The following is a 23,017-nucleotide window of genomic DNA, read 5'->3' on the forward strand; positions in this document are numbered from 1 at the left end:
TAATAACACAAATCTTTAAACCAATCAAACACCTGTTGGTTGCTCAGAAACCATTTCCGCTTCAAAATGGCGTCTGACGGTACAATTCCTCTTCGTGAAGAAGAAACGCGGACTTATCTTCAGGATCACAAAATACTAGAACTTTTTAATAATATGACATCACAACTAATTTTTCACAGGCCTGGTATGTTATAAAAATGTATCACATATATCGCTAATTCCTGATTTGTGTAATTTTCCATTACGATTTTTTTTCTGAATGAAAATATACGAGTTTAATTTTATAATTGTTTTTGCTAAAATAAATGTGTAATTTTTGGTAAATTTTGGTTTAAAAACAAAGTGTTTCATTTTGTTCATATAATGTCTAGCCATCATTACATCGGAAATGGTCATTCTGTCGGTTATTGGAGGTTTCGGCGAAACACCAGTTCGGCGAATTGATTATAAATAGTAGGTGTTAAACCGCTTCGGCGAAATGATTTATCGTTGATTACGCCTTTACCATACATGCCATAATTGTTCAGACCAATTCCGGGACATTGAGCTCAATTTTCCGGGACTTTTGCCGATTTTCCGGGACATGTATACATATAGCAATATATATAGACATATCGAGGGGTTAGAGCCAGAACGTAATAAGTACGTTTTTCAAATAGTGGAGAAAAAAGCAAAAGAAGGTTTGACAAACTACAACTTTTATTTGAATATGAATATTAGCATAATATTATGTTACAATATTAGGTAAAAGTATTGTTATGGCATTATAAACATATCATAGAATTGCATACAATGTTTAATGCCTTTGTATTCCAAATAGCACTTACTTCATTATGGCATAAAGGTAAAACATATATATTTTCTGTGTGCCACTGTGTTAAGTGCACTTGGTGCTACTTAGCATAAGAATAGTACCCTGCTTTCCTATGCCATACAGGTCTAAGTGCCCTTAAGGCAAAACAGCCCTGTGCTATGCATTTATTTTGAGAAACTGAACAAAACATGTGCACTTAGCACAAGTTCATATTAATATTGATAATACGAGATATTATTATACAGAAGTACATCATTATTTCCTTTTGCATTCTAGATTTTAACAGGACATACACTTGTAACAATACACATTATAGCAATCAGTATGGACTTGTTTGTCTCCAACCTTCACAATGTAAGACAGTCAAGATTCAGATTTTCTATTCCAGATTTGAATCTTCACTTTCTTCCATTGTATCTGGTTCTGGAAGACTGTCCCAAGTTGTTTTTTCAGATGGAATATCCTTGAAATACTGGTCATATTCTGAAGGAATTATTCATCAGAGCAAAGTGATAGCAGGTCTTTTCTCTTTGCTACTGTAATTGGAAGTTTGGCATCATACAAGGGTTTTAAGTCACATTTTATAGAAGGTCCTATCCTTGAGGATTTAAGTTGCACACACTGAAAACTGGTGTCATCGAAACTGCTCTTAAAAAACACATGCCCCGGATCACTTTTTTGCAGTTTTATCCATGTTTTTTTTTGTCCATAAAATGTTTTGTCCACTTACATTTACAACGTTTAACGGTAGAACATATTTGGCTACATGCTTGATATCTAAAAAGTCATAGTATTTCATCGGCACTACAACATACGGATTTCTTTTTCGTGCAACCTTCATACTTGTTTCTCACTGGCTTGGTACATATACCGATGTAAGTTTCTTTGCTCGTTCTATCGATGCATGTACACTATCACAACTCCATCTGGGTATGTCCACTTTCTAAATAATTTTGTTCAATAGTGTCTCTATGTTTTTACATTTCTCTTAAGCATGCATCAATGCAACAGTAACAACCCTATTTCGATTTTGACCACAACAACAGTCAGAATAAAAACAGACATTCTCTACTGTGATAGGAAGAGATTTCATGTAAGTCAAAAGACAAGTTCGCTCTTCACAAGAGCCCCGTTTTCCTTCAGTTACATTCCACAAAAACCATGTCGAACTTGCGTTTTGTAAATAATAAAAGGAAAGATTGTAACAATTGAGCTCTCTTTTTTGATAAACTTTACTCACAAGAGAACATGGAATCGGTAAAACAGCCTCTAGATCAAATGTTGCAACATGGTATGACTTGTCTTGTTTTGCACGAGACTTATCCAACTTATTTTCTTATCTAGCTCTGTTTTTTTCTTTTGATATGGTATTCAAAAGCAATTTTCAAATCGGTGGTTAGCTCGCCTGCTATCTCCTTATTTCTATACACAGCGCACGTCTGAAACTGGTCCTTCTTGGTTATATGGAATGAATAGTTAAACTCCTCACAGAAAATTGTACGATACATTGAACTTGATATGTATTGCCTGCCCGTTTCTTTACAGTTTTCTTTGTATAATTAATACACTATCCTAATATTTTAATCAGATCGTAGAAAACGCCTTTTAGTGTCTTGTCGTGTTTAATGTGCTTCTACAGTAGGAAATGATTCTATATGATTACTAACATCTTCTGTGATTGCATCTGGGGTTTTGTTATGGGGAGTGTGCTTTCCACGCCTGTCAAAGGAAGCAAATGTTCCTGAAGATAGTGATTTCAGTGCTGTATCTATTATTCTGCCACCAATAGCTAACTTCTTCTGGAAGAAAGCTTTGCAAACACATTTCGTATCTAAGTGATATATTATGGTAATAGCTCTGCGCTTTGATGAGTGTGTCCTTAAACGACTCGGCACATCCCCCGTTAATGGCAATTGTACTATATCGAAAACAATCCCTGGTTTATTTGAATATGAATGAGGTTGGATTAACATATATCCCGATCAGACTATAATATTTAATACATTGTATACCCAATGTCTGGTATAAAAAAATAGAAACATAGGTTTTAACTCAAATTCCTCATGCATAATACTAGTATGGTTACTTTGTTTAAAATTATTATAATGTGTGTATTATAAACTGGTAGGAGGGAAACGTATGTTTGTTCTCCATTTCATGTGCGTGAATTACATTTTGACGTTGAGTAAAATACCTCCTTGATATACCATTCGACCCTAACATATCGACTGATTGTATTCATAAATGTAGCATTATTTGTGTTAAATTATATTTGTATGTTTCTTATTGGCTTTTGTGGTCATGTCCTTCATCAAAATATAAAAACACCTATGTGGTAACAGTGATGCATGCGTAGTAAAGTATAACGCCCTGATGTGCGTGATGCTATTCGAGACTTAAGGTTGACGTAACTATTACTCTAAGAGAGATTGGCAGGATGTCACATGCTGAAAAACATGCTGATAATCATTCATTGCTTAAACAAGTGATCTACGTAAATTGATGCGGTGTGTTACAAAAAAAGGTTATAATCAAAGATAATGTTCTAAGTTCATGAGGTCCTTCCGGAACAGTGCCTGCATTATGTGGAGACTCATAGTGTGTCCCACCACTCCTACCTAATTTAATTACTAGACCCGTGAAAGTTGGAACGAATTTTAAATTAAAGCTTCAGTTTCCAGCTACATATGTTCTTAGGTTTTACTGAAAGTTATTCAATTTTTGTGTGGTCTTATGCTATGGGCGGGGGGGGGGGGGGGGGGACCGGATTGCCCAGAGGAAACCCACCTGTCCGTTATAGTGACAACCTACCAAACTTACGTGTCCTGGGAATGGGGATTGAGCCCCGGTTGCAGAAGTGAGAAGTGCATGTACTAACCACTGCGCTAACCGTAACCGGACAGCCTTGTAGATAATGAATTAACATAAACCTATTTAAATTGAGATTTTGAAAATCAGGTCAATGCCTTTGCTGCATAATACAACTAAATCTGGTCAACGTGTTTGCTGCATAAAACAATTAAACCAGGTCAATGTGTTCGTTGCACAATAAAACTAAGTAAGGTCAATGTGTTTGCTGCATAATACAACTAAACCAGGTCACTTCGTTCGCTGCGTAAAAAACAAATTCACGTCAATGTGTTCGCTGCATAAAACAACTAAATCACATGAATATGATTTCTGCATAATACAACCACATCAGGTCAATGTGTTCACTGCATAATACAAATAAATCAGGTCAATATGTTTGCTGCATAATACAATAATCAGGTAAATATGTTCACTGCATAATGCAACTAAATCAGGTAAATGTGTTCACCGCATAATACAACTAAATCATGACAAATTGTGTTTGCTGCATAATGCAACAATGAGGTCAATGTGTTCACTACATAATACAATCAGATCTATGTGTTCTCTGCATAATGCAACAAACAGGTCAATGTTTTCACTGCATGACGCAACAAACAGGTCAATGTGTTCGCTGCATATTGCAACAAACAGGACAATGTGTTCGCTGCATAATACAACTAAATTAGGTCAATGTTTTTGCTGCATAATACAACTAAATCAGGTCAATTTGTTTGCTGCACAATGCAACAATCAGGTTAATGTATTCACTGCATAAAACAGCTAAATAAGTTTAATGTGTTTGGTGCATAATAAAACAATGAGATCAAATTGTGTTCGCTCCATAATGCAACGTTCATGTCTATGTGTTTGTTGCATAATGCAACAATCAGATCACTTTGTTTGCTGAATAATGAAACACACAGGTCAATATGTTCACTGCATAATACAACAATCAGGCCAATGTGTTCACTGCATAATGCAACAAACAGGTCAATGTGTTCACTGCATAATACAACAATCAGGTCAATGTGTTCACTGCATAATGCATCAAACAGGTCAATGTGTTCACTGCATAATACAACAATCAGGTCGATGTGTTGTTTTTCATCTAACAACTAAATCACTTGAATGTGAATGCTGCATAATTAAACACTCACTTCAATGTGTTTGAAGCAAAATGCAACTAAATCAGGTCAGTGTATTCGCTGCATAATACTTCTAAATCAGGTCGATGTGGTCATTGCATAACACAACTAAATCAGGTGAATGTGTTTGCTTCATAATGCAACACTCAGGTCAATGCGTTGGCTGCAAAATGCAACGAAATCAGGTCAATATGTTTGCTGCATAATACAAAAATCAGATAAATATGTTTGCTGCGTAATGCAATCAGGTTAATGTGTTGGCTGCATAATACAAAAATCAGGTCAATGTGTTATCTGTATAATGCAACACTGAGGTAAATGTGCTCCCTGCTTCATACAACAATCAGGTCAGTGTGTTCTCTGCATAATAAAACTAAATCATGGCCATTCATACATTGACAAAGAAATTAGTTTTTACAGTGATGTATGCATTTGATTTTTTGTTCATTTGCTCATCTTATTGATATCCGAGTTTTTCAAATTGCAGCGTTTTATCTTCCTTTGATATATTGTTTAAGTGCTAGAAGGTAACAACATTGCAGGGCATAGACCTACCTAATTTTTGTAAAATAATACATGTCATTTACCCACAATCTATTTCATTGCATTTCTATTTGATTTATTGTTTTTTAATAACAAAAAGTACATCTGGAGCAGTTAGGCAAAACTTCCGTGTCATACAAATATAAACAATCAATAGGCAACATCCTTAAGGGTATGGTGATTTTAAAAAAAGTGCTATGTTGCAGATAATATTATCACATGTATATTGCCTTTCTAACTTTTGCTTGTCAGCATGATCGTGGCAGTCCAACTAGTGTTTTCCTGTCAAAATTAGCAATATTTGTATGAATCCGAAGCGAAATATACATAGGACAATTTGTTAGTGACTATCTGATATAACTGTTAAGTTGTTAACTCTTGTCTTGCTTAATTTGGTTGTTATTTTATCTATGCACTTTGATGTTCATAATAGCAATACTTAACTTTCGGTCCTTCACAGTCAACATTTAAGTATGCCCTTTCGTTTACCAGATCTGCGTGCCGTTCCTCACAAGTAGTTATTTCCGTTGATCTTGATTGTGACACCAAATTGTATGTGGTACTTACAGTAATATATTAAAAAGTAGACCCAATCCGAAAATATTGTGTATTCCCCGGCATTGACTGACTGATAGGCATATAATGATTGACTCATCCTTCCATCTCTACATGGTTAACACAAAATGACACATTCCATAGAATATCAATTAAGTTTCCTACAAAGCTTTCATACTTGCATGGATGTTGTCCTTGAACACTATCAACACACCCACTCTAACCTTACCTCATGTTGCTGTTGACGCTGACCTACATTTTGCTCAGACTTATGCCGAGTCCAATCTCTTGTTTAACCCTTTTCCACTTAGATACATATTTGTACACATTTGTAGTCTCTTACAAAATAATATTAAATTAAATTCCTATTTAACAAGATGCAAGTTGTAAAGGCCTCATTTTCAACCCTTAGATACTGATTAGCAGCGAACAGCATAAAAACCTGAACAGTCTGCGAGTTACTCGCAGGGTTAAAGTTAGAACGTTATTTTAGAACTTTTCTTTTTTGTCAATCTGGTTGGCTGCCCCTTTAAGGCTAGTGACTAATTACTGACTTAACAATACTGATCTATACATCTTAAAATCTGTTTCTTGGGATTAGTATGCTGTCTCATCATGTGTTTTTAAAAGTCCTTTTTTAGACAGAATTTCCCTACCAACACCCTACCAGCTCACATGGAAATATGTATAATAGGTGCCCAATATACATAATGATGTATCTTTATCAAGGCATGGCAGTGGGGAAAGATTCGTGCTTAATATCATTAAACATGTACTTCTATGAAGTCAGTCGAGAGCCACTAATTCAGAAAACGGATGCAATTTTTATTAATTGCTATTTCCAGCCAACCACTATTTAAGTACTCACAGTCAACAAGGGTGTGTGTTGACCTTCTTGATTTACTGTAGCTGTCTTATCCAGAGGTTTTGACATAGATTCCCTTCCATACTTGTATGCAGCGAGAATATTGATGGCAGATATAATTGCGCACATGTTCATGTTTTTTGTATGTCCATGATATTTGCATCTTCCTACCATGTCAACATTAGTAGATTTCACGCGAACAATCTGCCTTCCATGTAAACTTAAGTAGATTTTACGCAAACCATTGAAGGCCACAATTTATATTAATGCTAGACATTGTTTAATCTATAAAAAACATTTAAGTTGGCAATTTTGTTATGCTCTCTTTCAAAAACACTTTTAATAATTTAACATTCAGACTGGAGGAGGATGAATGGTAGATTGTTCTCAAGGGGTTCAATACAGAGTCATGAATGCATACGTCAACCACTAGTTATAACTAGAAGTGTTCTCCTCAACAAGGAAGATTTTATTCATAACGAGAAATGTTTAATTAAAACTTAAAGTGATTTTTGAAAGACACACTCAACTTAACAATAACATCATTGTGATTATATACTTGGAAAAAGTATTTTGAGTATGAAAACCCACCAATGGTTAAAGAGGTTTGTTTTTAGAACATTCAGTTCGTACACTTATTATACAATTTTAAGCAAGCTCCACAAGATACTTTGCAAATTATGTGTAATTGACTGACATGTATAGTTTAATCATATAGAATACATACATGTGCTATGTTATCTCCTAGATCATCTATGGCAGTATAGTACTTGCATATTTCTGCACATAAATTTTTTATCATTTGTTTTCAATTGTTTTTATACCTCAATATAAGTAATAATTTCCTTTGGCCTGATTCAAATGGCATGTGCTAACATTTTGGTTCAAATTGCAGTAAAAAGTAGTTTTAACAAGTTTACAATTCCACTGCAATTTACAGAATCATTTTTAACTTTGCTTTAATTAATTATCATTCTTCCACCACCCTTACCTATTTTATGTATACAGAGTTTGTAATAATAGGTTATTTTGCGACAAATCATGTGGTTATACTTAAATACATTATGGAGTTATTCTGCTATCAAAACCTGTAAATGTTGTAGGGCTTTTTTCCTTCTTTGCGTGTGGCCTGGGTCAGCCATCTCACAGTTCTGATGCAAGCATTTCACAAATCTAATACATCCACACTATTTTACAAAACCAGCCTTTGTAAGTTGTTTGACATTTAACAGACATTTTATATTCAAAAGTACAATTCATCCGTCTGTCTGTCACAAACTTTTTAGAGCTATATCTCAGAAACTATTTAAGTTTTTTAACATGAAACTTCATAGGTGTCTATATATAAATGAGGAGAAGGGGGATATCAATTCAACGAATTTGCTTGTTGTTAGGGAATTACAAGTATGAAACTGTCGAAACCAGTGTTGTAACGTTAGTTCGGCTAAAATAACACACCAGTGCATTGGACCGTCAGTAAATTATATAGTTAAACTTAAGATCCTTTGTTTAAAAAGTCAGCATGAAGATTCAGATTTGTTTGAATGAGGAGTCACTTTGAAGATATCACAGTAAAATTTAAGCATGCACTTTTACAACGGAAATACTTTGAATCAGAAAGATCATGTGACGAAAGTGAAAACACTTGAGTAATGTAGTACTGGCAGAGAGCGAGGAATGGGCAGCAATTTGGAGTAGATTTTCGTATTCTTATCCGTTTATATGTGTAAATATTCTTTATAGCTTGAATAATTTCTTTTCAAATAGATTAAATTGCATTTTCATGAAATGCATTTTAATGTCAAATATTGTTAATATGTATGATTAATAGGGAATCCTATGCGCATGTGACATGGTACAATTGTTATTGACAAAGGTTTTTAAATTATATGGCTTACATTTTTCACACGAGAACTAAAACTCAATGTTTAACTAATGTGTCTAGCCACACAACAGACATCACATAGACAAACATTTTAATGTTTGTCAAAAGTATTGACTATGGATCATTGAAGATACAGTTAAACCTGTCAGAATTTAGTTGCTCATATGATGTATGATTTTATTTTTCGAAAGCAAAAGTGTCCAGAAAATGAAAATATTTTACTATACCTATGCATAAAAATAATCATTTTACAATTTCTACAAGTATGTGATAATTGTTTGTAAAATTTTGAGGAGTTTGTGACTAAATTTCTCACAATTCTGAAATTTGTGGGATTTTTTTTCCAAATAAATTGAGCGTCTTACTTTTACTTCACAAAAAAGGAAAGAGAGCCCTCTGTTGTCATGGTAATTCAAGAAATTCCCAGATGTTCAGTTCAGTAAAATGTGCCGCCTTAAATATGTGATATAGGAGACGTTTGACAAACATATCATTTCTGTATTCGGCCCAGTGAAACCACATTTAAGTAGTAAAATGTTCATACATAAGTTACCAAACCTGTTGACTTGGTAAACATTTTGCATGATTAGCTTAATATTGTTATTTCCTCAAATAATCTTAATGAACCTTACAAAAGTTATTACAATTTGAGATTGTTGTTGTCATGAAAACAAATGTATGTATTGTTGTGTGGAAAAATGCTTGTAATTAATTCCTATTTATCGGAACTCCAAACCGTTGGTGATTACCTCACGAAGACAATTATTAATTCGCCTCTAATTAACTCATGTCCATTTCGTCTGGGTAAATCAACAAAACATGCAAAGTTTAATACTTTCATGCCATCAAAGTCGGGACCTACAAGGATTTCATTACAGTTCATGACACCGACAGCAAAGTTGAGCAAAGTTACAGTACAGATCTAATAAAGCAAACTCCGATTTTCGGTTAAGGCCAAACAAAATATAAAAGTAAAAATGTTTATCTCGACAATATTTAAATCAAAGTAAAATTTGGGCCAATTGATATCAAAAACCTGGTCAACAGGTTAAAGGTTACGCTAAAGTTGTAACAACTGTAGAAGCTACCCTTATGACTAAATGTTGATCACATTTGGTAAGAATTTGTATCATCACAAATTAAACAAATATGAAATCTAAGTAAAGTGTATTCAAAACTTAGGTCACCATGTCAAATATAAGAAAAAGCTTATGAACACTATAAATGCTTTGATTGTTTTAACTTAGTCAAATGAAATATAGCCTGAATGGTTTAGGGTCGCATGGGTTATATAGATTTTATAAATATCAACATAATATTCAACATCAGCGCATTCAAAATGCATTGCCAATAGGTTTCATATTATATATTGACTAATATCCTTGTTAATTATGATCCTGGAGTCTTTACATTCCGCACTCCAGGGACAACATCCTTTTATACACATCAATAGACCAAAAACTACTTAAAACTTATTATATTCTGAACCGCCTTGTCACTTAGGTTATGTAAATTGATGCCTATGTTGTAAATGCATAGTGAGTCTCTACAGCAGTTGTTTAAATGTGAATGCAGTGGTAAAAGCTTGTCACAAAACGAGGTTCACATAATTTGTATAACAAAATTAAGAGATTAACCGAGACTTACCTAAGTTGAAGGTTGCTCACAATTTTATCGACTGCATACTGTAAAAATCTTCTGTGCTTTTGTATTTGCCTTGCATCTTGTATTTTGGTCCTCTACTGAGAGTTAACTAACGTGGTTATTGGCTTCTCTTTGTGTTGTATACAATCAGCTTCAAATCTCCACTTCAACCACTGGGAAGATTCGAACAAACCTTCACATAAATGATCAATGGGTGATCCTCTATCAAAGTTCTTCAAAACGTTCCAGTAAGATGCATGTATTGATCATCAGTAGTACGGTGGCATATAGGTGACATTCACTCCTTTTTGTTAATCACTTCTCTTGTTTTACATTGCACTCCTCTTTTTTCTATCTGGTTCCAACGACATACTTACTTGAGAGAACGACCTACTAACTCGAACTCGAGGGAACAATCAGCTTAGTCGAGTGAACGATATAGAAAAAAACAGGAGTGCACAACTAAATGAAAGAGGCGTGCAATGAAAAAAGAGCGGTGCAGTAAATATATGAAGGGTGCATTAAACAAAAGAAGAGAGCATTTTAACTATCTCAAGGGAACGACTTACTAACTCGTGGGAACGAGTAAGCTATGTTGTGGGACAACTTACTAAGTTACTAAGTTAAGGGAACGATCAAGCCAGAAAAAAAGAGTACAAACTAAATAAAAAAGGAGTGCAACGAAACAAAGAGCGGTGCAATAAAGTGTTTAATGCACTTCTCCTTTATATAATGCACTGCTTTTTTTTCATTGCACTCTTCATTTATTTAGTTTTGCACTACTCTTGTATCTCGTTCTCTCGACTTAATAAATCATTCCCACGACATAGTTAACTTGTTCCCTCTAGTAAGTATGTCGTGGGAACGAGATAGAAAAAAGGGGAGTGCAGTTTATAAAAAAGAGGAGTAAATGTCATCTCTATGCCACTGTACATCTAAATATGAATGCAAACATGTCTGTATAAATTTAGTTTATTCTCAATCATTTAATATTAACTAGTTTTATTTGTTTCGAAATACATTTAAGCATATTATATTTAACTTTTCTTTGAATAATCGTTCATTGTTTTTTTTTCATTCTCTTTCTTCTAACCATGTTAAGGATGGCCCTCACCTTGCCCCTGTTCTGACCTGTGGGTCATTTTTATTGTCATATGGGCTAGGATGGTCATGGAAGGAAGAAAGTGTAAGATTTTGAAGGGACTTGTTCACATATTTTGTGAGAAGGTTGACTGACATAAGTCAGTGATATAACTAAAAGAAATAAATACAGCAACAAATTTAAATTAAACAAAAACAGACATATACCGGTAACTACAAATTATACAAATATATAGCAGTACATATTGTATGGTATCGTAATATGCTTTTACTGTTTTTTTAATCTGTATATTATTTTTAGTAGGCATGTTTTAATAGACATGCGTATCATTGTTTAATATTTATTTTATGTCATTTCATAAACTGTATTATATCCGTTTTAAACCGAGACTGTACGATTTTGTCAAATATTTATGAATATATATAAAACGTGTAAAAACTTATTATACATATATTTCAATATAAATTAAAATAAAAGTTAAGATGGTCATGTGTCGAAAAATGCGAAATAAGCCTGATATTTAATTCTGAAATCGACAAGGTCTGTACAGTCGAGTTCGCCAGTTTTACGGATCATTTTAATTTCCTGCAACGATATATATTCATACGACAAACGAACACTAACTCCGAACCTAATAAAAAGATGAATGCTTCGGTTATTGTAGGAAAATATGTACGAAATATATTCGTCACAATCGGCTCGGGGCGCTAATTTGTCTTTGCTGCATTTTATGAACTTCGTCTTCAATGTATATTTTTTCTTGCCTATTTTGCGTTATTGTTACATATTTTAATCAATATATTACAATTTAACACATACACAAATCGTATAGTCTCCCTTTAATAATAATATGTTAAAATAAATTGCGAACTTTTTAGCCAATTTATGTAATATTGTTCCATCTTAATCTGTAAAGAAAATGGCACTAACACAGGGCATCAACGAGAACGATCAAGAACGTGTCCTTTAAATATTGCTAAATCTGTGTCAGTTTGCAACATGTATGGGGAAAAATTGTTGCCTTGTTTTAATGATAAGGGATTTGATCACAGAACATGAATATATCTTTAAACTTTTTCTATCAAATATGTGGTCGTCATTTTCAGTAAACAAATTGACTGCATAATGTAACTTCAAATACTGCCAGGAGAAAAAGGTCAGTTGAGGAAGCCAAGAAATCATGCGAGAATTTCTAGCTGCTTACCTACTCTGGAATGTATGGGTTTAGTTTTAACCTACGCCTCATATATTTTAATTTGAGTAAAGATTTATGTTATTCAAATAAAAGTTGGTTTGCTATATTCTCAAATCTTTTTTATAAAAATAACGGATGTAGTTGACACTTTTTCGTAATTTCATTTCATCGTTCCTCAAAAGGTTGTAACTCTGTTGCTCTGGTCTCTTCCCTACCATTGAGTAATTAAATGGTAATTAAAATGAATGCGCTTTGGTTTCCTTTTATTATTGTTTAATTTGAGTTGCAATGCTATGAGGTTTAATTTTATTCACACTTATAAGTATCATAAATATTGCTGGGCCAAGTGTGAGGTTGACCGTTCCAAGGCGGTGACCCAAGCTTTATTCTTATATATGTTTATGTTGTTTTGTATTGTGCTGTGTTGTACTTTTTGGCAATTGGTCACTTGCCTTAAATTAATGACCAACTAATTGCATGTCACTAACATGCAATACTGCTCCAGCACCTGGAGTTTCACTTCTTTATTTTCAATGACAAATTTAAAGATATTATGTTATTCACTACAGTTAACATATAAGAACAATGATTAAAATATTCTATGTCTTCAGAATATCCACAAAACATGTGTTTATCATAAATCATTAGAAATAAAAAAAAATATAACGATGCGAACACTATGACAAGTTTTGTTCACCAGTTTATACTTTTAAACATAAAGATTGACGTTTTTAAACGCACATTCCAATGACGTCATACTGTGGATTCACTTATTTAAAGGATGTCTCATTTTCGCAAAACTACCATTTCTCCAATTTATGATCACTGGAATATTTACCAATAAGGTTTTCCGCATTCTTTACGTTAAAAGTGAAACGTCGAATCAGATCAGTCATAACACCCTATGCCGTTATGTTTGAACATAAGACTTTCTTCTGACGTTGATATGAACTCTTTGTAAAAATATAAGCACAACTTTGGCATGTTAAACTTTTATTTGAAAAGAAATTAATAGATGCACAGCTTTTAACATGCTTTTTCAAACTTTCAATGTGTAATTAACTGCTTGAATGCTATAACCATAAAAGTATACATCTGCAATAAAGCCTGTCTATAGTGAACAAATCAAATGGCACTGAATGGTTTATATGAAAACATATTGTGCCAAAAAGACTTAAGTGCTATTAAAGCTTTCTTGCAGTCATGAAAATGATATAAAGCATTCTGGCATACAAGGGATTTGTCGATAAGCACTTAGTGCATCTTGGTTCTGTCGGATATACTATGTTGTATACAAGATATGATTCCCGGGAATAGTGCAAATTGAAGAGTATTGGAATTGCTTTCTAAACGTGCAAAAAAGTGATTTTTGATAAAATGTGCACTTACCACGTTCTGGCTCTAACCCCTCGATATATGCATTTTTGATACGCATTTTTTCACATCCCAAATTGCTAAGTTTGAAAGACTATCCGAAATACACAAGATCTATTAACATCAAATAAAACATTACTACTTCCGTTACTATATACAAGCCACGTGTTTTTCGTGTTAAAAAAAGAGCACCAAATTGCTTTTGTGTACATGTCACATATCTGCAGGAAACGCGTGGGTGTATCCACGGCCGCATAAAAACTTCGTAGCGCATTTGTTACTATTTAAAGATGTGATGAAATAACGTCCGATCAGGGCGGGTTTTATTTCACTGAACACGCGTAAATCGCCTGACGTGAAGTTCTTGTTTTTATACAACACAAAATACACCCACACTTTACATGTGACGTTCTACATATCTGCATAGTTTTTGCGCACTTTTTATTGAGACAAAGGATAAAGCACTGTTTATTTGATGCTAGAATTTGCTAATGTCGCGTAAGCATTAAAATTCGGAAGCATGTTTCGGATTACAAATTGAATAATGCTCATTTGAGAATCGAACGAAACATTTACAGTTGAGCGTAATTAATTCAACAAACTGCCATAAAATCACACGCTTATGAAAATTACGTCACTCGATCGTTTTCTGCATGATCTTACTGCAGGTACAGGTATGACTGCTTACGAGTGTTGTCGCTCATTCAAAGCGTGCGCCAACAAACTGCCATTAAATCCGTATATTAAAGCCAATTAACAACCGCATTAAATAATGCTGCCTTTTCGGTTTGACTGCGAATGTGAGACAATCGATAGATAACAGGACCCCTGTTAATTGATCGATTTTGACACGTAGTGTAGTCACCTATTCAGGTAAGCATTGCCATGGAGACGCTGCGGATTAGTGGGAGCACAGTGATAAGAGGTGCAGTTAAGCCTTAGATTAGGTACATGTACATATGGATTTTGTAAAATCCGGGACATTTGACAGATTTCCGGGACTGCGGGACAGGTTCTTCATTTCCGGGACAATCCCGGACAATCCGGGACGTATGGCATGTATGCCTTTACATAACTACTTAATAGGTGTGAAAAGATCGATGTACAGCATTGCTATCACATTCAACGATTGTTCAAAATGTTCATATACACAAATTTACTTGCAAGTGATTATTCATAAAAAAATAGTCATAATTACCTTATTTACTTATACATTTCACCATTATATATGCAATGACATGACAACACATGAAACACTTGGAATACACAATATTTATATGCATTTACACATACACATGTACTAAGGCAATCATGTACTAAGGCAATCAATTTGCAAATGATACAGCACAGACATTTCAATATACATGAGAGCATAGCTTTTAACAATCTTCGTCGTGGATGGCATCAGTTGTTGTGTCGGGTCCAAGTCCTGCGATGTGGCTGCATGTTCTCAGTAGCTGTGTCGTGGTCATCTCGTCGTCTTCGTATTTGTCCCATGCTTCGAACAGTCTGCCGTGTGTGTTTACATTTTGCTTTCTGCGTATTCTTGTTAGCAGATTTTCTGATACCAGGCGGATTTGTAGATCAACAGTTTGTGCAACGCCGCGAAGGAGTGGCACAAGTATGTAGAAGCTTATGTCAGCTCTACCAGCCCTAGTGTTCAAGCGACGATGCCACCCCTCCACGTCATTATTTGTTCTTATCACTTCGCAAAACACACTCCAATTCTCTGGTCTCCACACTCATCCGTTGATCCACGTTTTCTCCACGTAGTCGAGTACTATACCACCGGACCCCCGACTTCAGTTGTCTGTTGGTGCTGTTGATAGAAGACTGATGTTATGTGCTCAGCTGGTAGGTATGGGAGTCACCATCAGATCAGACAGTGTATGTTTGGGACAGTTCCCGGATTGGAGAATTAGGGATACTTGTATCAGGGGGTATTTCATCATACACTGTTGTTGACGACAATTGACAAACCTCACTGTCCACATTACAATATACACACAAGACCACTCCATGGTCAGTTGTCCACTTGACATCAAGCGGTACTGCTCAGATGTAATACCGGTGTCGCATTTACGATGCTGCCACCGATTACAACCGGCACAACTTAAGGCGTGCATACGCAGAGTCACATTTTTCAAGCATTTTATACAAGGGTATTCATTTGCCATGATAGCTAGAATAAAACATAAGTGACCATGTCGACCATTTATAGTATAGTCAGCATACTATGACATTCATCACTAAATACCAAACTGTGAGCTGTTTTCCAGTGATGAAATTTGACAGCCTCACTTGAGCCAAGCGTTCTTTATAATAAGTGTGAAAACAATATCGCTAATTAAAATATACAATTTGAATGTGATAGCAATGCTGTACATCGATCTATTCACACCTATTAAGTAGTTATGTAAAAGCGTGATCAACTATAAATCATTTCGCCAAACCGGTTTAACACCTACTATTTATAATCAATTCGCCGAACTGGGGTTACGCCAAAACCTCCATAATTCGTTCTGTCTACCATAAATTTAAATGTAGCATTTTAAATTTTCTTACATTCTGCAACATAAAACTATGGAAAGAAATCATAGCAAAGTCAAATAGAATTTGAAAGTAAGCATGTCACTGAAAAAGAAAGCTCTTTGTGGGACCACTTGACATGGCAGTACTTTTCCTTGGCATCCAGTTTATTTTTTACAAAGTCATCCTTTCTTGACATTTGTTTCTAAACACCTGGTACCTCCTGACCTTGACTGGCTTCCCCTTATACAGTTATGTTACCTGTATGCAGCAAATTTTGTTGCTTTGTAAATGTAGACAATGCCCTAACTCTGTCTTCTTGTTTCTTACTCCTTCAGCATTCTAGAGCATTTTGTTGATACTGGTTTTCTTTTCTTACTGAGTTTTTTGGCAACCAGAATGAAAGAAAAAAATTACCAGGTAATATTTGTTATATTTTTCCAGCAAATTATTACTCGTTAGGTTTTTTGGGGAAAGTGTTTCTATTTTTAGGCCCAATTAGGATATAATATAATTACATAATCAAGTTATGCAGGAATGGTTATATCGGATTTGCAATGGATAACGAAATCTAAGTATAATGATATGCAATATTAGATGTTTGTTAATTCATGCATTTCTGCCCATCTGATAGCTGATCCCAAGAAGTTTATGATTGAAACCATGGAACGGCTTCAGAAGTCACAGGATACTAAACGTGACTACCCCTGCCTGTTTGATGACAGCAATATTCAGTCTGTATACGGCATGCTCGATCCAACTAACAGAGGATATATTACACTGCAACAGTACAATGAAGGTAGAATTTCAGCATTTTGTGTATGGTTTCACATATAAATTCAATAAACTGAGGCATACAATGTATATTGGTTCTGATATTGTTATTGGAATTCTACACAAATGCGTTTTTTGATTGATTCATACTTTTTTTATCATAATTATATGAGTTTTAAAGCTTATAATTAGTTGGTCTCCTAAAAACATATATGAATATAAGATGATGCAATTATGATATTCTTGTGCATGTGACTTCTCCATTGCTGGTTTATAAACACTTATATGTATAACACATTAAAAGCAATAATAAGAGCTCATGTGATCACCTTTTGTTTGTCCTCCAGCGTCAATATTTATCATGTTGAAACACTATTGGGGCAACAATTATTACCAATTGTTATGAAATTTGTGGGGGGGGGGGGGTCTAAAAAGGTCACTGTGTGAAATTAAAGGAAAAAAATGTGAACGCTGGAGGTTATATTTATTATCCAATCTTCATGAAACTTGGTCAAAACATTATTTTTGTCCCATGGATATCTTGCCCGATTTTGAAACTGAGATGCCTTAAATTAAAAACTAGATCACCATGTCAAATTTAAGAAAAAGCTTGTGAACACTGTGTTCACATAGATTGCCAAATCTTCAGGAAACCTGGTCAGTTTGAAAATTGATTACATGGGGTAACAAACTAGGTCACTTGGTCAAATTGAAGGAAAAGCTTGGGAACACTCTATAGGTCACTTTTATTGACCAATCTTCATAAAATTTTGTCAGAGCTTTTTTATTCAGTTGATACCTCAGCAAAGTTTGAAACTGCATGCATGGGTCTCTTGTGGTAAAAAACTAGGTTACTGGGTCAATTTAAAGAAAAAAATCTTGAACACTTTAGAGGCAACATATTTAGCCCAATCTTTATGATTTTATTTGTGCTAATGATGTCTCTAAGAAATGTTACTCACATGGGGTAAAAAAACTAGGTCATTAGGTCAACAAATTTGTGACAAATCTTGAGGCCACATTCATTGTCCAATCTTCATAACATTTGGTGACAATATTTGTCCCAATGAAATATCAGCGATCAAAACCTAGGTCACTAAGTTGAATTAAAGTAAAAAGGTTGTAAAAACTAAAGAGGCCACATTTATTGCCTAATCTTTATGAAACTTGTTCAGAAAATTTATCACAATTATATCTCGGCTGAGTTTGGAACTTGGTCATATGGGGTAAAAAACTAGGTCAATAGGCCACATTGAAGAAAAAGCTTGTGAACACTCTAGGGGCCACATTTATTGTGCATTTTTTATAAAACTTGGTTAAAATATTTGTTCCAAATAAATTTTGGCCACTTGGTTTCAAAAACTAGGTCACTTGCTCAAATTCAATAAAAAACTTTAGAGGCCCGTTTTCTGCCAAATCAGCATATAACTTGCTCCCAATATTTTTTCTAATGATTTCTTGGCTATCAAAAAGCTAATTAAAACAGTTGAGTTTGTTTGGATCTCAAATGAGCGACCTACGTCCTTTCGCCCAATTGTTTATGTATACTGCCTATATGAATCATTCCGGGTTTCAGCCTTAGAGACATTTGGTATTCAGAACTTCAATGAGAAGCCAGAAGGAGCAGCCGATGACAGAATAACCTTTGATACTTTTATGCTGGAAGCGTAAGTTGTGCTTTAGGATAAATTTAGATACTTGTTGGTGCAAATCTTACATATATTTTTTGTATTCTGAAAAATAAATAATAAAGACATGCATTTATGAATTCAAAGATTTGACAAATAATTTAAAAAGAAAGATAATTGTTTAATGCTAAGATGTGGTGTTTTTCTTATATATAAGTGTATTTTGAAGTTTGATTAATATTGAAAGGTTGTATATGTGACTGTTTTCATGTATTACAGTATCTATTAAAATTTAACTACCAAAGATGACATTCTATTGGTTTATGGTTTTGTTGATGTTCTTACAAATGAAAAAAGTTTGCAAAATGACACAGACTAGAAAAAATATAATTCATTAAAACACATCTGTAGATGTGCTTAATTAACCCATGGCTTAACTTGGAAACAAGAGTATTTTGAAGTGACTGTCAGATTTGGAGCAGTCTGCAGCTGTAAATGTGTAACATAATTATCCTGTAACTGTTGAAGAATTTGTCAATCAATACTGATGTACCTGTATAGAGCATTAGATTAGTTTAAACCTATTTATTTTAGCTCGATTGCATAGAAAGCCTAAGGCTTATTTGAAACGCTCTCGAGTCCGTTTCCTAGGACTAGAAACAGTACTTTGTGTCTATGGGGAAAATCCAAAGAACGCTCCCACAGTGGGGATCGAACCCGTGACCTCCCGATCGCTAGGTGGACACCATATCCACTACACCACTGCGATCTTGACACCTTGTACCCTCTTACTGGGAGAAATTTCAAGGGTGTTCAAAAGGATAATCAAATAAATTGTAAAATAACCAGCGTTATGCAAAATGGGTCTTATGCTATATTCGGCAACATAGCACCAAACCAGGCTGTACATCAGCAGTCTGCCCAGGAGTTACTTTGTCATATAATTATCCCTTTACCACTTAGAGACTTATTTTGACGCAATTGTAGTCCCTTGGAAAGTTAAATTAAATTAAAGACCTTTCTTACTAGATTCAAGCTTTAAATGCTTCATTTCCAACCCTTAGATACTGGTAGGAAGCAAACAGCATAAAACCTGAACAGACTGCGTTTTACTCGCAGGCTGTTCTGGTTTTATGCTGTTTGCACATAGACATTTTCACTTTGCCTCTGAGTGGAAAAGGGTTAATAAGACTGCAAAACAAGGCTTGACTTTATAGCAGACAGGGTTACTATTGACCAGACTGCGTGTCTGCCCAGGTTGGCCAGCAGCCATGCTCGCCACATATGGCATAAGACCCATTTTTGCATGAGTTGGCTAGATTGTGTTCAAAAAGCATTTTGTGAAATTGTAATTGGTATTTTAAATTATATTATTACTTCATTTAAATAATTAGCCACTGACAAGTTGATTATAAAAAGTCAGTTGCCGGGACCCCAAAATGTTTTACTCAGACAACTCGGACATATGATTTAACCGCCCCTGCCAAACATAATATTTGTACATTTGTATTATGGCTTGTTAGCAAAATGAATCATGAATCTTTAACATGGGAACTTCTATTCTCATATTTAGGGGTACATTACTTAACTTAAAACAACACTGAGATTGAGAATGTATGTTTGATCTGCCTATTTACTAGCATTACTTACTGGTACTTCAACTTCACATAAAAAATTTGCAACCTTGAACTATGATAGCATTAAAATTGAACATTGTTCTGGGAAAACAGTGCTTAATTCATGTGCGTACAGTGTCGTCCTAGATTATAAGGCACTTTTGGCCTTAACTGGATTGTTGGTAAGAAGAGATTCCTTTAAAGGGACTATCAACCACGAATAACGAAAATAGAAAAGTTCTAAAATACGGTATTTTTGTACAATTATTAGTTTATATTGATTAAAATATCACGACTGGTATATTACATTACTTGAAAAAGGTTCATATTTTCAGTATATTCGGTAATAAAATTTTGCGATGTGAAATCAAAAGTACATCGCGAAAATATCTGACATAACGATATACACACTATATATAAAGCAAGTAGATTGGTCATTTTATATATAAAATAGATACAATTCACTACGCATGCACAATTTGCATTACTGGGTTTACCACGTGACGATGATGATCAATCTACTGGTGTTATTTATAGTTAACTGGTAGTTACCTGGTAGACATACCCAGTAAAATTTATTACCGAATATACTGAAAATATTAAAACTTAACAACTTTTTTAAAGTAATGTAATATATCAGTCGTGATATTTTAATAAATATTAACTAATGATTGTAAAAAAGTTCTTTTCTTCGTCGTCGTGGTTGACAGTCCCTTTAAATGGAAAATACCATTAAAGTTGAAAGTGTTGTACCTTATTAGCCTTGCAGACTGACGTTTTCCTAAAGCAATGCTCATTGGTAAGAATATCATGTTAAAGCGAGATTATACGATTTTGTATATGTGTTAAATTGTAATATATTGATAAAATATGTTACAATAACACAAAATAGGCAAAAACAATTATACATTGAGGACAAATTTCATAAAATGCAGCAAAGACAAATTAGCGCCCCGAGCCGATTGTGACGAAGATATTTCGTACATATTTTCCTACAATAACGGAAGCATTCGTCTTTTTAGTTAGTGTTCGTGTGTCGTATGAATAGATATTGTTGCAGGAATTTAAAATGAACCGTTAAACTAAATTAAGATTCACATCGTACATGCATGATTTACATGCTGGGGAATTCAACTGTACAGACATTTTCTACTTCAGAATTAAATATCTGGCTTATTTCGCATTTTTCGACACATGTTCTTCTTAACTTTTATTTTAATTTATATTGAAATACAGATGTTTAATAGGTTTTTTACACATTATATATGAATTAATAATTATTTGACAAAATCGTATAATCTCGCTTTAAGACATTATTTATTCCTTGTTTCCAGGAGAAATGGTCTTCAGAGAGTCTCTGCAACTTTCCACTCCAAATGAACTCTTCATCCGTGTCTTGACTTGTGTTTGTGACATAAACATTAATTTTAAATCTATAACAAATTGTTATGTCATGCAATATGACATAAAATATATACATGAATCTGAAATTCTAAACTAAACCAACATCAGATGAAATTTGAAACGAGACAAGCCTTCGTGTATTAGATTATTTGAGATATTCTCTTGCATTTAGATTTGGTTTCATATTATTTATTCAAAGTTACTATACACAACAATTTTTGAGCATCCACATTTGTTCATTTGATATTTATAAAACTACTTATCAATTAATCAATTATTTATTCTGTTGTTTTCATTTTTCTTTTGTATGTTATGAATGTTGTTTGAATGTTTTGCATCAGGTTATTACTCAATAGTGACTTCACTTACATTAATATTAAAATTAACACATTTAAATGGGTCAGTGTCTTTAATTTTCTTCAGATAATAAGTTTGTGACATTTCTATTAAAATGAAAAATGTATGTTGTATTGTTTTAAACTGACTATTTCACAGATATTGGTATATTTGAAATCAAAAACATTCTATGGATGCCCCTTCAGTAAAACATGCTTTTTCCAAATTATGAATGAAAATCGTTAAAAAATGGTTTTATAATTTCTTCATTCATATGCCTTATGAACACCACACAAAACAATGTTTTCATGTATTTCTCAAGCATGAGCATATTTTGGCTTGTTCATACATACTACCGGTACATACTATCGTTTTGGAACCTATGAAGACATTTAAATTGTCATTATGCCACACTGTAAAAAGGTCCCTTTAATGGACATCTGTAAACTGGTCCCTTTCATGAGCATCCGAATCAAGTCCCTCAAATGGATATAAGGAATGCTTATCAATATCACTATGGTAACAGGTGCCTTTAATGGACACGTGTAAACATGCACCTTAAATAGACTTATGTAAAAAGGTCCCATTAATAGGCCTCTGTAAGCAGGTCCCTTTAATGAGCATCTATAAACAGGCTCTTTTAATGAACATCAGTAAACAGGTCTCTTTAATGGACATCTGTAAACAGGTCCCTTTAATGGACATATGTAAACAGTTCTCGTTAATGGACACGTGCAAACAGCTAGCTTTGGTGG

General features: G+C 34.1%; 2 protein-coding genes across 2 annotated transcripts in view; one reads left to right on the top strand and one right to left on the bottom strand.

Moving 5' to 3' along the window:
- Window positions 1-10,428, bottom strand: part of LOC127832490 (integrator complex subunit 13-like) — a 130,917-nt gene extending 120,489 nt beyond the window's left edge. The window contains exon 1 of the mRNA XM_052357993.1: window positions 10,308-10,428. The gene's annotated coding sequence lies outside the window, so the exon portion shown is untranslated. The remainder of the gene's footprint in view (window positions 1-10,307) is intronic.
- On the top strand, window positions 51-22,389 carry LOC127832495 (EF-hand calcium-binding domain-containing protein 10-like). Its single transcript, XM_052357998.1, has 4 exons — window positions 51-184; window positions 17,139-17,303; window positions 18,855-18,945; window positions 21,857-22,389. Exons 1-4 carry the CDS (start codon window positions 67-69, stop codon window positions 21,900-21,902), a joined length of 420 nt encoding a protein of 139 aa, XP_052213958.1. The 5' UTR covers window positions 51-66; the 3' UTR covers window positions 21,903-22,389.
- The last annotated feature ends 628 nt before the right edge of the window (window positions 22,390-23,017 follow it).

This window comes from Dreissena polymorpha, chromosome 5 (assembly GCF_020536995.1).
Source record: "Dreissena polymorpha isolate Duluth1 chromosome 5, UMN_Dpol_1.0, whole genome shotgun sequence".
Lineage (NCBI taxonomy): Eukaryota > Metazoa > Mollusca > Bivalvia > Myida > Dreissenidae > Dreissena > Dreissena polymorpha.

What these genes read in the sequence shown, in the direction of transcription:
- LOC127832495 (XM_052357998.1), top strand. Translation starts at nt 67, where the DNA reads ATGGCGTCTGACGGTACAATTCCTCTTCGTGAAGAAGAAACGCGGACT. An exon ending in ACTAATTTTTCACAGGCCTG is followed by an intron (nt 185 to 17,138) that starts GTATGTTATAAA and finishes CCCATCTGATAG; the next exon opens with CTGATCCCAAGAAGTTTATG. An exon ending in GATACTTTTATGCTGGAAGC is followed by an intron (nt 18,946 to 21,856) that starts GTAAGTTGTGCT and finishes CCTTGTTTCCAG; the next exon opens with GAGAAATGGTCTTCAGAGAG.